Genomic DNA, 17,122 nt, shown 5'->3' on the forward strand with positions numbered 1-17,122 from the left:
TCCAACAAATCCTTCGTTTTTCATGAGCACAGACACTTTATACTTGTACTTCCCCTCCTCAAGAATGAAAGAATGATAACAACAGCTGTGGAAAATAAAAAATACTGTTCAAATTGTATTACAAAAATTTTGTGCTCATCTCAGTATATATTTTTTACAACTCTAGTCGTACATTTATTAGACGTCCGGGGAAGAAGAGGGTAAACGAAATTGGAGGTAAGTTGGGGGAGAACATCAAGGGGTTTAGACAGAATTTTATGAAAGTACAAAAAAATTGTTAAATTAATATAGTTATATATTTAAAAAAGAAAAATAAAACCAATTTTAAAAATGACAAAAATTGACAACAATTAATGTTATTAATTTCAAATTGTGACAAACTTTCTTTCATTTTTCGAATTGTTTGACTTAATTGTATAGTTCAACCCTGCTCATTCAGCACCGGATCATTTATACCCATTTACTCCTTCCTTTATGAATAGGTCGGCATTGACGAAAAAAAATGGTCACAGTCTTTTCGACAAATTTGACAAAAAGATTTCAGTCAGTGGGTAGCCTAAGTAATATTATTAGATAGGGGAGGAGGATATTTCTTACGCAGGAGACATGTTACACTGCCAATAACTTTGAAATATAAAGTTATCTAACCACCCTCTTCTTATACAATTAAATGTCTTCCTTTGTTTATCAAATCAACATGAAATTCTGTTTGCCTAATGAATACAATTATAGAGAATTTTGACATTGAAATTTTTGACACAAAAAGTAAACATTATAGGTAAGTGATTGTTGAAATATATTTCTATTATAAAACATCAGATTTTAATTTTATTTCATTAAATGTCATAGTCTAGCATGTTATTCAATTAATTAACATGCTTGTAATATATTATTAGTTTCAATATTCAGTTCACATCATCTACTCTGATTCCAACACTATGAAGGAGACTTGGTACACGCGCTTTTTATTATATATATAGTAAATAGATTATATTTAATTATGTTTTGTTTTTTGTGTAACTTCATGTTATACACTAATTATCAATCTCAGTAAATTGTTAACTATGCTTTATTTCTGTAAATGTTTTATTTGTGTATCTTATAAATATATGTAATTATAAGTATTTAGTTTTTTGCTGACAAACTGTTATAAAAAGTAAAATAAATGCTTGAATATAACAAATGGGAGTTTTTTCATGTTTCCTCCTGTTGTACCATGTCTAATTCTACCCTGTACCATGTCTCCTCCTACCTTGTACCTATCATGTCTCCTCTTGGTGTGTCAAGTATCCTACCTTTGGTTAGTTTCGAAAACACCAAAAATGGTTATTAATTATTGCACTACATCAAAAATACGCTGAAATTATTTGTCTTAGGTAACTACCTATGTCATGTTGCCTGGGTGTCGAATTATCTTTTAAATTGTGATAATTATGACAGTTTAAAAAAAATCTATTTGTCACCTCATATACATAAATGGAGCGGGGATCAAATTGTCGCCAAAATATTTTTCTACAAAAAACAACATAAAATATACATTTTTTAACTTTTTTATTGAAAATCAAAACTATGACGAGCATATAGGTATAGAGTAGCCATTCATTCGATATAATCACCGTTGGCATCAATAACAGCCTCAATACGGCCTCTGAACCAGCCGCAGGGTCTTCTGACCATCTCAGGTTGCCGAATACCTCCTTGATGGAGTCCATCAGGCTGGCCTTGGTGCTATGGGGATGTCTGTTGGTATGTCTCTCGACATAGCCCCAGACAAAATAGTCCAAAGGATTAAGGTCGGGAGAGTTAGGAGGCCACAAATCCTTGGTTATGACGTCATAACAGTTCTCGGTTAACCACTGCATTGAGATTTTGGTCATATGGCAGGGTGCAGAGTCCTGTTGCCACACCCAAGGCCTGTCTCCGGCCTTCATGGGCCTGGTAGGGTCATCGTCAATCATCTTCTTCACCTTGTTGACAAAGTCGGTGTCCCTGACCTTCCTGTCAGCGCCCTCCTCCTTGGGTGCCCTCTTTATTGTGGCATCAACATCCCAGGTGTTCTCTAGCTTCTTACAGATACGCTGAACAGTCCGTAAATTAACTCCTAAGGTTGAAGCAATCGTTGAATTGAAGATTTCACCTCCATTATTAACCAATGCCATGACTACGGCGGACATCGAAAGCTCCTCGTTCCACTTATAGCTCTTTATCTCCTCCTATGATGACGGCATGATGCTAACTGAACTACGTATCGTCAGCTGACGAGAATAGCTTTCCTATTTGGTGACCGGTTTTTATTTGATAATGTCGTCTTCAAGTTATCAAGGTTTAAAGTTGGCGACAATTTGATCCTCGCTCCCTATATATACATTTACAATGTACATGATTATCTATACATTGTACATGTATAATGAACAACGTGAGCTATTCAACAGTCATAAAATAGCCCTTCATGCACGTTATGCCTTTTTTATCCCTTAAATCTTAATTATCCGCATAATGAGATTCAAGGTGAAGATTGAACTATTCAAAGTATTTACTACTCCATTACAAAAAGTAAAAAAAAGTGTGATTATAATTCGAAATGACCCTGATGGACTTTATATTTATCAGATAAAACTCAATATTTGCAAAAAAATGTATAATAGGTGAAGTAAAAAGTTCCTAGCGTTTTTTCGCTTTATTTTGACAATAAAATAGCTAGGATAATCGGATTTAGATCAAATATGCAACATATTGTTGGATAAATTTTGAAGGCAATTTCATATTTTTCCAATTGAAGAAATTTTCGTCCTTATTGGTAAAAAAACTTGACCAGTTCATTTTCACAGGCCTCTTTGAGGCCAGTTTTGCACTATCAAGAAAATATTATAAACACTTGAAAGGGTAATAATTGCCCTGTACTTTGTCTTGACTATACGGCAGGTGCAATAGAACCTCCCATCAGCTCTTCAGGCGCGTTATTAAAGATGTTTGTGGCCTGTCCTTGTTTTGATGGAATACAACACCTTTTCTATTTGCAAATGCTGGCTGCTTCTGGTCGATTGCCTAAGTCAATCTGCTCAGTTGTTGATAACATAAGTCAAATTGAGTGTTTTGCCCGATGGAAGCAGCTCATAGTGGATGATTCCTTTCCAATCCTACCAAACACAAAGCACAACCTTCTTGTTCCTTTATCCATATTTGGTAATCGTTTGAGCCGTTTCGATGTCCTTTGACCATGATTTTTTTACCTATAGTTCTCGTTCCTGACTTATTTTTTCATAGCTAGTCACCATACGCTACAAAAATGAATCAATTTCGTTACATTTCAGTAAAGAGTCGCAAACATGAATTCAATTCAAAAGGTTCTTTTGTGTCAAGCATCGAGATTCTCCATAACACCAGCCTTATGCAATGATTCCTTGCAGTTTTCTGCACAATCTTCAGTTCGTGGGCTATGAAATAAGGGTCACATTCTGGTCCAACTCGTCATTTTCGATGATTGGCCTATGAGAGCGTGCCTCATCTTTGACGTCCATATCACCAGAACGGAATCCTTGGAACCACTGCTTTTTTGTTCCATTCGATACTGTATTAGTCCATAAACAGCATTTTTGTGGCTGCCTACTCCTCTTTTTCACCTTGATCGTAGTGATACTGAAGAACGTATCTAATTTTCTCTTTTTTTATTCATATTTTGGAAATCTATCTCACACAATTTGCTTTACCAAACACAAAACTGTGTATGAGCTTTTTTAAGGTTTATGCTTAACTTGTAAGCTTATTTTTTGATGCAATTTATTAATCGTGAGATTTAGCTCACTAAAAACATCTAGCGAAAAACGCTCATAATTTTTTATGTAACCTAATACGTTATGTCCTTTAAAGTGAGAGTCCCTCATCAACATTTGAGACAAACACTTGTTTGTTTTGTATTCCATTAATGTATGAAAAATATATAAGCCTCCAGGCAAATCTTCTAATCAAAAGAGAATCATAATTAAAATGTGAAGAAACATTGGAATTACCATCAAGTACAAAGGATACCCATGATGATGGATCGAGCAAAGCTCTTTTCAATGACTTGTCTGTCTAGAGCCACATATAAAATTATACTTGATTGAACAAATATGTGAAAGTTAGACCCATTATGGAAAGTTGAGTTTACATCAATGGTTTTAAGTAGTTATACATACATGAATATGTATGCCCATTGTAAAAATTTAGTTAATAAGTTGTGATTGCATATTATGTATCTACTTAAGTATTTATGCCTAAGTGCATTTCACATAAATTTTGTATTGCTAAGGAATCCATAAATACGATAATTAATTTTTATTCTAACAAATTACTTATATCTTTTCAATCATGGTGCATTAAGATTTTTTTTTTTTTTTTCATCTTTTTTTTATTTGAAATGGTCGGTTTCTTTTGCAAACGAAAAAATCATTACCATAATTAACAATTCAAATTTAATAGTTTAGTAAAAAATTGAATTGAACTAAAAACCAATTCAGTTTTGAAACATTTAGCATTCTTCCATCATGATAAATCCCGTAAATTTCTAGCCAAAAAACCTTGTATTTTTTTCCATGTCAAATGTACACACCCTTTTGCTGTCACCATCACCGATTTGGATAATTTTTGATGTAGATGTCTATCTCATCAAAAAAACATGTGTAAACAGTGGCGTCTGCAGGATTTTTAGGGGCGGGGGAGGGAGGAGACGGGTCGGTTTTAGGAATTCTTTGAAAAAAAAAGCTAGCTGTTCACAAAAAATTGCAAAAATTAAATTTTAAATACATTTTTTGGAAAATAATTTTAAATATTCACAGTTGTTCCCAAAGAATTAAATTTTTTGGAAAAAAATTGCAAAAATTAAATTTCAAATACTATATTTTTTGTAAAATAATTTTAAATATTCAGAGCTGTTCCCAAAGAGTTACATTTTTCTGAAAAAATTTCAAATACTACATTTTTGCAAAAAAATTCAAAACTGTTAACAAAAAATATTTGGAAAAAAAATTCAAAATCTACAACTGTTTACAAATAGTAATTTTTTTAAATTCAAAGCTGTTCATAAATTTTTTTTTGGAAAATATTCCGAATATTACGGACGAACTTCAACTCATATTTGATAATTAAAATGACATCTGTGCAGGTTGACATTAAGCCGCAGTACCGTCAAGTTAACCGCAAGTTGGGATAGGTTAATGTATTTTCTACCAAAATCAGCACGTTTATTACTTAGTAGTTAAGTTTTTTTTTTTAACCCTTTCAATATTAATTTTCTTAGTTTCCCCATAACAGTTGGAAAATTGAGGATTCCTTTTATTCTAGACATACAAAGTCCAACTGTTTCGTATAAGGGGGCCTCAGCTAAAAAATTATTAGTGTTCGGGGCCTTGCTATAGTAAAGTTCAGAAAATGCTGGATTAAGAAATATTATAGGGCCCTAACAGGCTTAGTAACGGACCTGGATCCATAACCTACCCCACCCCTTCCCTCTTTTATTTACACCTTCTGGTGCCTAAAAGTAATTTTCCATATCCATTAGAAGCCCTTAGCTAATTGGAACTCAGGAACAACTTTGTTATCCTGGCAACATTAAAAAAAAATCATTGGACAACGCTGCAATTGAACAAGAAACCTCAGAAAATTGACTTATTGATTAAAGCTAATCAATTTGTATAATAGATATTGTATTTCCTTTATAGGAACTATTCTATATACCTAGGAACAAAAGCAACCGAGACTGATAAGCAATATATGGGCATAATCTTGGAAATTTCATTATGAGTGAAAAGGTTTATAGGCAAACGGTAATGTGTTGTTGTTTTTTTCAAATTTTAGTTGGTAGTCAAAATAGATAAAATGTTGCGGGTCGAGTGGGGTCACATTATTCAAAAGATGCAGGACCCGTGGACTAAAAAAAGCTAACCTGATATCACTAATATTTATCCATATTGTAGGTATATAAAATTATATTTGTAGGGAAGACAATATGGGATTGTTGTTTTTTAAATCATTATGTCTTTCGATTCATTAAAAACCTAATTAATCAATTAATATTTATATATATTATAGAAATATGATATATTTTCGTTTTCAACTGTCGATATTTCTTCTAGTATTTATCCTTATTAATTATTCTGATGATTGAATGATTCACTTCAATCAGCTCTTGTTAAGATATGAAAATATTTTTTTTTACTATTAATACGGCGTAACCTTTAGTGTATCAGGCAACATTTCATACAAAAAGACCTCAAAGTAGTTAAAATTGGTAGTTAGCCAATTATTCCAACCTATAGAGTTATTATTATTCAATAATAAATAAAAGTGTTCACAGCTTAAGAAAAACTAGTTATAATTCAACCAATCTAAAAGTTTCAGAACATACATTAGGGGAAAATAATCAGAAACATTGCTGACTACAAAAACCCCTCTATATTTTTGTGTTAGTGAAAAGTTAAAAAATAAACAACAGTCCAAGCTACCAATTGATTTAGGTCATTATTTTTTTATTGTCTTTATAATTAATGATTAAGACATCATGAGTTAAATACACCATGTAAATAATATTAGGTTGTTTCAAAATGATTGAGACTACCCCAGTGAGACAATAAATTATATTTGCAAGTTTACAAAATATACTCAATCATACCACATAGTCTCCTCCAGCTCAGATAACCCGGTGGCAAAGATTCTCCAACTCCCACAACTCCTGGAAAGCACCTTTTCGTTCACTAACTTCATTACCCACTGAACGCCGCGTGTGAGGTATTCATGCCTATCAAAATCGCAATCCTGGAGCAGGTGCTTCAGTTTACGGAAGATAAATCGGTCACAGAGATGTATATTCGGACTGTAGGGACTCTGTTTGATCGTGTCCACCTTTCTCTGCGTTAAGAACTGTCTGGTGTCGTTGGCTATGCGTGGACGTGCGTTGTACCCAAACGCAGAGGAGGTTTTTGAAACGCAGATGATCAGTCAGGATTCCAAAAAATCGCTGTGGGTGGTAGGGAAACTTCCGCCGAGACCTTTCAAAACGCTCAATCGGGTTTGTTCTCTACCAGGTCCTTGATTTGGACGATGTTGTTGAGTGTCCTTGTCTCCCGGAGGCTTCCTGATGAGATACCTTTCTAAAGCTTAAAAGTACCATCCCGAATATCACCATTACATCGAAAGATGATTGCACGACTAGGTCAGGCATCAGGGTAAACGATAGTGAGGTCGGTGTGGATCTCAGACACTGTTTTGCCCACTTTGTAGCGTATCAAAAGTACAAGCGAACATTGTGAGACTACAAGTTCAGCGACGAATGAAGAAACTTGTGCAAATGTGGTATGTAGATAATAGCTATTTAGCCTCTGAATAACTATGGAATATTTTTCTACCATAAAATTAATGAGAAAATCGATGTTGGGTGAATTTTTAAGCTAACTCTTATCTTTTCCCTTCAAACGAACCTGTCTCAATCATTTTGGAACAACCTATTACATAAAATGATGTGTCTCCTTCCAGAGGGAATTTGCTTCTCAAAAAAATCATTAGAAGGTTAATATTAAAAATGAAATTTTACGTTTTTTTATTGTTTTTACTTTTATGCATCACTAAACTCTGAGCTCTTTCTCATGATAAATTTGAAGGACATCACTCATACATTTATTTGATGATTAGTGTATCTCACAAAATCAGATTGAGTATTCATTGAAATATATAGGCATCAAAGTATATAGTATAGTTATTTGTATGTATGCGTATGTATAGACCAATACTTATTTATTACTTAAATTATTCAGAATACTCGTGTTTCCTCAAGTACAAAATTAGCCTGTCAATAAAGAAGCCAATTTATCTCAAAATTGACTATGTACAGGGGCGTCTGCAGAGGGTGGGCTGGAGAGGTTGTAGCCCTCCCTAAATTAAGGAATTTTTGCTTTTTACTAGAAATTTTTTTATCAGAATCAAAAAATTTAATATTTGAAATATTTTGTGAAAAGCTTTTGATTTTTGAATTTATTTTCCAAAAAATTTGTATTTTTTTTTCCAAAACCAAGCCCCCACAAATATAATCCTGCATAGCCCCCTCCTGTATTTATTACGTTTGTATTTTTCATCTATTTATCTTCTTTTTCTGTTATTAAAACACGTTGATTAATCCTCTGGTGGCACCTCAAATTAAAGGTTCCAAAAATTCCTGATCATAATTTAAAAAAAAATATATATTAAAGACAATATTGGGGCCGAATAAAGTTTCATAAATGGAATATAAAGGCCATAATTGGCCATATTATGTTTATTAAATTAATCGACGTAGCAGAAGGGACAACGGGCTCCGGAAAATTATTATCTTGAACGAAAAATGTGCTTAAGTACGTTCCGATAGATGGAAATTTACTTAATGTATTCATTGTTGATATTATCTAAAGGTACACATATTGTTATTTTCAATCCGGAATGACGTTGGTACAAAATCATGGTGGAGGAAATTAGACATTTTATCTCTGAACAGAGCAAGCTGAGACGGTTGGAAAGGGGAAAGAAGATTCTGAATTTTCTGAAGGACAACAAAAATTTGGCAAAAGTTTTGTCTTTTCTAATGAAAATATTTTCACCGTTGATTCCACGGTGAATAAGCAGAACAGCCGCTACATCACAATCAAAAATCTTCCCAATGTCTCAGCTTCAGTGAGACATATCTTTAGAACAAAAAAATATATTGGCCAGCAAAAGCAAACATCGAACTTCTGTATAAGAAAGTGCTACCGTGGGCCAGAAAAAAGTTAAGGGGCAATTTTGTTTTCACTCTCAATTGAGCTCCTTTTCCTCGAGCCGCTAAGACTTTCCGGAATTTTGGGACCTCAAGATGTGGCCACCCTCCTCTCCTGACGCGAACCTTTGGGACTATTCTATCTAGACGCGTCTAGAGGAGAGTGTGTGTTTTACTCCTCACAGGAGAGTCCAGTTTCTGGAGGCTTCCATCAAGAAGGAGTGGACCAAGCTCGATTCTGACAACATAGTCAGTTCTGCAAGGTATTTAGGTCTGGTATTGAGACAATTATTAGAGTTGAGGGTCACAAAACCTCTTCTTTACATTTTACTCTTGAAAAATCGAAAATAATAAAAAAAAAATGTGTACCACTAGATAAGATCATCTGTGTAACAACTTGAAAGAAGATTCCTTGATTAGATGGGAGTAAATAATGTACTATAATGTGTATTTAAACTTAATCAGTGCAACTCCATTTTACCAATTACGAGATAACACAGTCACAAAAAAAAAGAATGTCCCCTTTTCTTGATTTCTATTCCAAATTGTTTATGTGTACACTCATCACAAATATTCGATCATATCGATCAAAATAGTCAAAAAAGTAATTGAAAAAAACAACAATATGTGGCAAGAAGTACTTGGGGTGTTTTAACTAAAGGATTAAAAAAGACTTGACACCCTTGTAGTTTTAACATGATCTACATAGATATAAACAAATATTTATTGTATTATGTATTTTTTTTTTTTTCAAGTACATTATGATAATATGAAAATTTGATGATTTTACTTCCATATTTGATAGTTGTTGAGGAAGGAAAAAAATGCTCATGAGATCCTAACAAGGTTTAGTTACTTAGGTATCTGTCAATAAATATGTGTATTTTACTTACATAATTATTTAAATGATTTGTAAAGCTTTACAGAATTATTGTACCTATTTTTTTATAAGACCTCATAGTTGACTGCAAATAATATATAAATATTAGTTTTAAATCATTCAAAAGGATTAAATCATGGAGTGAGCCCTCATGTTATTTTAAGATTGAATTATCAGAACTACAAAATGATGATGCCCTTTCTCCCAAAGTACACACATAAACATTTAGATTAAAGCACATTGATGTAAAATTATCATATATAAACAGATAGTACATACATATATATTTGATCTCCCAATTACATTATATATAACCAAAAAGTGCGCGAAGATGATCCATTTATGGCAGATACCCCAATGAGTTTTGCATATTGCTCTCCGAATATGCAGGTCTGGGGCCTTTATAAATGACAGAACCATCACTCTTTCGATGTAATTTCTGTGGATGCTCCCCAGAGAGAGAGTCGCAGTGGCTGGAGGAGTAGGAGGAAGAAGAGGATGAGAGGCTGTCGGAGGACATGGTTTTACCGTGGGAATCCTCAGTTTCAAACTCTGTATAAGTGGAAGAGTTAACAAATAGTTCGTCACTTTTACCGGGAGATGAGGAGGAAGAGGCGTTCGAGCTAGAAGAGAGTTTCTTCTTAGACCAGTCCTTATCGACTACGGAGTCCATTGACATTTTTTCATCATCCTCCTCATCATCAGAGTGAACGGATGTGCAGGATGAACAATATATCGATAAACTCTCATCACAATCCTTGCATGTACAGTTTGATGATGGATTTGAATTTGATTTTCTAAAGGGGTCGAAAGAAAGTAAGGATGAGAAAGGGATGAGTCAATACATACATAAATACGTTTCAAAAGACCAATTAAATACACTTTTATTTTTCAAAAACACATATTAGAAAACCATACATCAGTTTATTTACTATATAACATATAGGTATACATATATCCAAGCATGTATGTGTAGAATGTACAATATTGCTAAAGAAAATTATTTTTATTATTTTTGAAAAAAAACAAAAACATTTGGTAGAAAAATTAATAACTTTCTATTTCATTATTACAATTTCTTGTTCTAATTTTTATTTTTTTTAAAATAATGTAATGTATGATTACTCTGATTACTATTAACCAAGGTTTTCTTCATCTTCAAAATAAGTTTATATATACCTACATACTGCATATAATATGTGTAGAAAGATTAAGTCACATATACAATTAAAGGCCAAGGATTTTAATCAAATTCATTTTCAAATATCATGATAATAATGGGCCAATTAAGGATTTAAGATGATTCCACATCTATTCATGTAGTATGTACTGGTAGTAATGGTACTCTGATGACGCAATATAACTTATAACTAATTAAAATGAATTAGATGTCTTAAATACTGTTACCTTGATGCAGATGGAAGTGAGGAGGATTCTTCCATGCTTGAGCAGGAGCAAAGAGTTCCACATACACTGGTATATCCACACTCACTACAAGATTTATATTCTGATTCTCCAGAGGATATTCTACGAGAGTTTGATAAGGATAGCTTATTATTGGTGCTGGACATTTTTTTAGTGGAACTGGAAGAGGAGTTGGATGAGGATTGAATGGGCTTGGCGTTGATAAAAACAGAGCGTTCCTGAGTTTTTTTGATAAGGTTCAAGTCTATGGCTTTTGAGGGGGGAAACTTTTGTATTTGATCCAAGTCGATGGGAACTGGATTTCCAATTGTGAGTTTCTTCAACTCTTTATCCAAATCCTTGGCTTTAATGGATGTAGATTTCTTGCGTTTTCCGAGAAGGAATCCTTTTTTCTTCTTTTTAGACTTTTTCAATTCCTCCATCATGATATTTTTTGAACGAATGAATATTTCATCTTTGGACATGGACATGACGAGTTTCATGAGTAAATCCCTGTACATGGGGGGTATTTTGTTAAACGACATTCCATGGGGACTAATGACGAGTCGAAGAACATCATCTACACTCTCTATTCCTTCTTTATCTCGGAGCTCTTTGAATAAGTCTTGTAGATTGTACTGTCCATTCACATTCATAAAACTTCGACTGCGAGGCATTGCCACTTTTGTATAAATATCACCTTTGATCCCAGATTCCTTTTCTTGAAGCTTACGTCGTGCAATGGAGTTGTTAATGCGTTTTGATTGTCTCAATGATCGATTTTTCCTTAGTCGGGAGGAAACCACGGAAATCGATGAGGACTTTGATGAAACCGTGGAGTTTCTTCGTTTTGGTTTTTTAGTTTGAATTTCCACAGAGCTCATCAAACACTTGAAAAGATCCGCTGCGATGGAAATTGCATCTTCTTTTGTGTCACAGACAAAGCCATGACATTCCAATTTACGTGAAACTCCGTGCTGTCTCATGATACAAGCAAATAGTGGAGGGTGATATACATTCTTTTGAGTATAAACTAATTCATCTATTGACAAATCATGGAAAAGTGTGTTCTTTTCCTTGTCACTGGGATCTGAGATAAGTGGCAAAAATGCAAAGGCATTATGTTTTGCATCAGGCTTTTGACGATGAATAAAACGAATAGCAGCCCAGACAGCAATCGTAGGAAATGGGTTATAAGTAAATTCAGCGTCCTTTCCAGGAAATGTAATTTTCATCCCATTTGAATCTATATCGAGGAAACACTTTTGCTGTCGCTTTTTATGATTCGAATTTTTTAACACTTTGTCCAAGTACTTGAAATAAAGTACTTTAAGAGGCACTTGTAGTGATCCCAAATCTGATGCTTTTTCAGAGAGGGGTAAAGCACCTAAGTATTCGACGTTATTTACTGATTGATCCTGAGTATCCTGATCTTTTTTTTATGGGTGGTTTCGGTTTGACAACCGGAGCTGGTGCTCTATTTTTCTTTCTACGTGGAAATGGTTTAGGTTTGGGCCTTGGAGGCGGCTTTTTGACAGGCTTTTTGCGGATGACTTCTTCACAAGAACAGGTTGAACTGCTGCTGCTACTACTACTAGTTGAGGATCGCCTTTTTTTTGGAGGAACTATCAAAGGAATAAATTCCTTATCTTTCTTGAGCTGATCCAATTGCGACATACTAGAAAAACTTTTTGGCAAATGTCTCTCTCTATGAAGAGGCTGATGCACAGATGGTCGTCTTTGATGACCGTTCATTTTGATAAAAGTTGTTGTTCTTGGAGGACTTTTGTTAACAATTTCAAGAGGAGGTGGTGGGAGTTCTTCGGGCTCCTCTGGAACAGACTCTTTCTGAATAATATCTGGGCTTGAAAAGTGTACATTGTCAGTACTAGTCGAACTAATGAGCAATGGAGGTGGAGGAGGCGGAAGTATTCCAGACTCAACAGAACTGGATCTTTTACTTCTTGGTTCTATTGGTGAAGTTGAAGACATATTACTTTTTTGAAGCATACGTTGATTAAGAGAGGATGGAACAGGCATACGAAGATGTTCTGGGCTTTGAAAGTCATGTCTCTCATTGTTCTCCAAATCATATTCTTCCTCTTCCGGATAACTTTGAATAGGAGGTCGAATAAGTGTTAAAGGAGTGGGGAGACCATACTTAATAATATTTAGTTTTGGGGAAAGAGGCTTATTAGAATTATTTTTAGCCTTCTCGAATATTTTTTCTATTTGAGATTGAACCGCATTTCGGGCCTCATCAAAGGACTTTTCACGTTCCAATTTTTTAAAATTACGAACTTCCCGTTCATTTGAAGATGGAATATAGGACTTGGTAATAGATTGTACCTGTCCATTCTTATCATGAATAATTCTTTCAATCTGATCTTGATATTGCTTCTTTAACACTTCAACTGTAGTAGAGGAGTCTCCTTCAGCCTTTTTGCGAGCCTGGTAGATACTTGCTAGGGATGTTGGTTGCTCCATATCAATAGAATTAAATCATAAATATATCATGGTAACAACGACAAACACATATTTAGTCTGAAGCACTGAATAGTAATGATAAATGCTTATACATTTTCTGACTTTGAGAGAAAAAAATACACACGAATGCGTGTCCAGAAGACTTCTTTCGGTTAATTATATTAGATAGTGACAGTTGGTTATTTTCTTATGAACAGTCTACGATTATTAAAAAAAAATCTTAAGCGCACGTAATTTGTGTAATATTTTTTCAAGAATAATATTCCTAATCGTATTGTGCCGCTTTTTTAAGTAAACCGTCGTGGTTTTCTCCGCACAGTGGAGTTCGTTTTACCTTGAGGCAAACAAACTTATGTATATTATAATTTATAAGGGATGACATTAGAAGAAGAAAAAATAATACTCTACAAAAAGACTATTGAGGCCACAACATATGCTTCTACGAACGAAAGTGTACTGTGTCCATCTTTCCCTCCTCTACAACTGACTACATTGTACTACTTTCTCTTTCTTCATATGGAGATAAATTCTTGAAATTGTTTCATTAGTCTTGTACTCCATTAACTACAATAATTAATTCCACATACAAATTTAATAATGTAATTATTTCATCAGAGGATGTGTTTATGTTCAAGAATAGACCAACTAAAAAAAACTTTCATGATATTCATTTTTTTTAAATTTCATCCATAGTATGCAGTTCATTCTGTGTGTGCAAATACTCCTGATGATGAAAGTGGGCATTTTGAAGACCCCATTAACATATGGTAAAGAAGAATAATATTTGTAATTATGTACATACATTATATATATGTATATTTCTATATCTTCGCTTAAATAGTTAATTCACATATAAAATTATCAAAATAAGACTAAGTATGTTGATCATTTGACTTATTGGAGAGTAGAGTGTTACATATTCGTTTCCTCTTATAAAATAATAATTCCTTCTGTCATTTAAAAGAGTATAAATTCATAATGGAAACATTCCTGGATTCATATTTCAATTATATATGAACATCATAAAAAACACAAAGGATATGATGAGTTCCATAAAATGAGTGAATAAATTGGTTTCTGACTTTTACAGAAATTTTATAGTCATATGAGCTATTTGTTTCAAAGGTTATACATCAGACTTATAGCAATCTAGTCTGCAACTTTTAAAATCAAATCCAACATATATAGATTTGATAGTTCAATTGATTAAACTACTTCATTTAAAAACAACTAACCTCACTTGGAGTTGACAAAAGTATACATCAAAACGTTACGACGATAATTATTTATTTCAATATATAGGTTAAAAAGGTTTAAATATAGACTATTAAACTACTTCCTTCAATTTTTTTTTAATTTATTAAACTCATTAAGAAAAAAAGTCCAGTTTGATTATAAATTATGCCCAATGCAGACAAAGAATTTATAATTAAATGTAGTCACAATAATGCTTTTCTATAACTTAAGATAAATAAGATATTAAAAACACGAATAATTAGCTACTGGCTTGCGTAATTGGTGCAGTTCCATCCAATCCAGGTTTTCCTTTATCTGCAACACCTCCAAGGAGCTTTTTAATTTCAGCAATGGCCTTACCGGGATTTAATCCCTAAGTAATGAATAAAAAGTATGCATTAATTTTAAGGCTTAAGAAGCTAGTAATGAAGATAATTACGCACCTTAGGACACGTCTTAGTGCAATTCATAATGGTATGGCATCTGTAGACCGAGAAAGGATCTCTGAGTTTGTCCATTCTCTCATGGGTTGCACTATCTCTTGAATCAATCATCCACCTGTAAGCTTGCATAAGAACAGCAGGTCCCAAGTAGCGATCTCCATTCCACCAGTAAGATGGACAAGACGTGGAACAACATGCACAAAGAATGCATTCGTAAAGACCATCAAGCTTGGCTCTGTCTTCAACAGATTGAAGTATTTGAAGATTTCCCTCTGAAGTAGAGCTCTCATCCTCACGTTGGAGCCAGGGTTGAATGGAACGATACTGTTCGTAGAAGTTGTTCATATCAGGAACGAGGTCTTTAACAACGTACATATGAGGCAAAGGGTAGATTTTGATGGCTTTAGCCGGATTGGGATCAATTTTGGTAATACAGGCAAGGGTGTTGACACCACCAATGTTCATGGAGCAGGAACCACAAATCCCTTCACGACAAGAGCGACGAAATGTGAGGGTTGGGTCAATTTCGTTTTTTATTTTAATGAGAGCATCAAGAACCATGGGGCCACAGTCACTTAGATTCACCTTGTATTCTTGCACCTTGGGCTTCTCTCCAGGGTTATCAGGGTTCCATCGGTAAATGGCAAAGGTTTTTACTTTGTCCGTCCTTAGGCCAGTTACTCCTTCCTGGGAAGTAGCGGCTTGGGCAGCGCCTCTCAGCTAAAGAGTAAATATAATATTGGATATTTCCGTCATTCATCCAAAAAATACAAGATGTTAAAACTCACGCCAACATTATGAAGAGGACTCGCATTGGACAACAACAATTTGGATGTACTTCGAAGAGCTCCGTTCATCATTTGTTTATTTAAGGTAGAAGTTTAAACTAAAATGAAATTAGTAATTACGTTAAAAGACTGATCTACGTAAATAAAATAAGTAACTAATTTAATAAAAAATTGAATGACGTTTCTCTCTCTTTTTCTATCTGTTTCTCATTCTCCTCTCTCTATACCCTACTTTTCCTTTTCTTTTTTACCTTCTATAAAATGAATCAGCTGGTTGGACGTGCAAGTACGTTCTATTATGAAATGTAATATTATGCTTCCTAATTCCTTGCAACAAACACAAAGATTTATTCCTTTCTAGTCCTAAATAATTGACGACTCAACTAAAGGATATAACATAGAATTTTTGTATAAAACTTTACTTATGCAATATATTATTACATAAAATCTTTTAAATAATAGTCATATGTTATGTAAGATGTGAATTTGGCAACCAGAGGGCAACACCGTATGTTTAAGAAAGGGGTTCTGCGTCATTTTATGATGTAAAAGATCCTTTTATTTATTTATTTGTGATTTTTCACTGTAGCTAATAAACTCACGCACTTACGTGCAGAGATTTCATGCACTTGTAGTGAAATAGGCAAACTATTTTTATGAATGAAAGTTCAATTAGGACTTGAAGTAAAATAATAGAGGTGAAGAAGAAATTAAATTAAAAAAAAAGAAGTTATCTTATCAGGATTAATGTTACAACATAGAAAGAATCTTAGATGCATAGTAATAAACACGAAGGCAAAAAACAGAAAAAGTTGTCTACTTAAATTTTTACACAACATGTATGTAATAGAGATCAGAATCCATTTAATTATAAACAATATTTGAAGGTAACAAATCTCCTTCACAAGTACGATATTAAATACGTACATAATAGTTTATACGATTGTTAATAATAATATTTAGTCAATTGTCTTATCATCCAATGTTTTTATTATTATTTATTAATATTATTATTTTTATTAACATACAAAAGTCCGAAAATATACAATATACAGAGGATTCTGCGATTATATCTGAGAAGAAGCATTAATCTTCATGAATATTGTACTTAAATCTCATGGTCATGATT

At 33.5% G+C, this 17,122-nt stretch overlaps 2 protein-coding genes across 3 annotated transcripts; both read right to left on the minus strand.

The window, feature by feature from the left end:
- Positions 1-9,859: 9,859 nt before the first annotated feature.
- On the minus strand, positions 9,860-12,275 carry LOC121127654 (uncharacterized). Its single transcript, XM_040723075.2, has 2 exons — positions 11,043-12,275; positions 9,860-10,432 (listed from the first exon to the last, which is right to left on the minus strand). The coding sequence occupies exons 1-2, from the start codon at positions 12,272-12,274 to the stop codon at positions 9,976-9,978; spliced, it is 1,689 nt and encodes a 562-aa protein (XP_040579009.1). The 5' UTR covers position 12,275; the 3' UTR covers positions 9,860-9,975.
- Positions 12,276-14,796: 2,521 nt separating this feature from the next.
- LOC121127655 (uncharacterized) lies at positions 14,797-16,493 on the minus strand. 2 transcript variants are annotated; one of them, XM_071892682.1, is made up of 4 exons: positions 16,245-16,493; positions 15,994-16,091; positions 15,206-15,925; positions 14,797-15,135 (listed from the first exon to the last, which is right to left on the minus strand). In XM_071892682.1, exons 2-4 carry the CDS (start codon positions 16,063-16,065, stop codon positions 15,022-15,024), a joined length of 906 nt encoding a protein of 301 aa, XP_071748783.1. In that variant the 5' UTR covers positions 16,066-16,091; positions 16,245-16,493; the 3' UTR covers positions 14,797-15,021. The 2 variants fall into 2 exon arrangements, with proteins under 2 accessions (XP_071748783.1, XP_071748784.1); XM_071892683.1 differs by lacking the exon at positions 16,245-16,493 and adding an exon at positions 16,150-16,197.
- Positions 16,494-17,122: the final 629 nt, after the last annotated feature.

Source organism: Lepeophtheirus salmonis, chromosome 13 (assembly GCF_016086655.4).
Source record: "Lepeophtheirus salmonis chromosome 13, UVic_Lsal_1.4, whole genome shotgun sequence".
Classification (NCBI taxonomy): domain Eukaryota; kingdom Metazoa; phylum Arthropoda; class Copepoda; order Siphonostomatoida; family Caligidae; genus Lepeophtheirus; species Lepeophtheirus salmonis.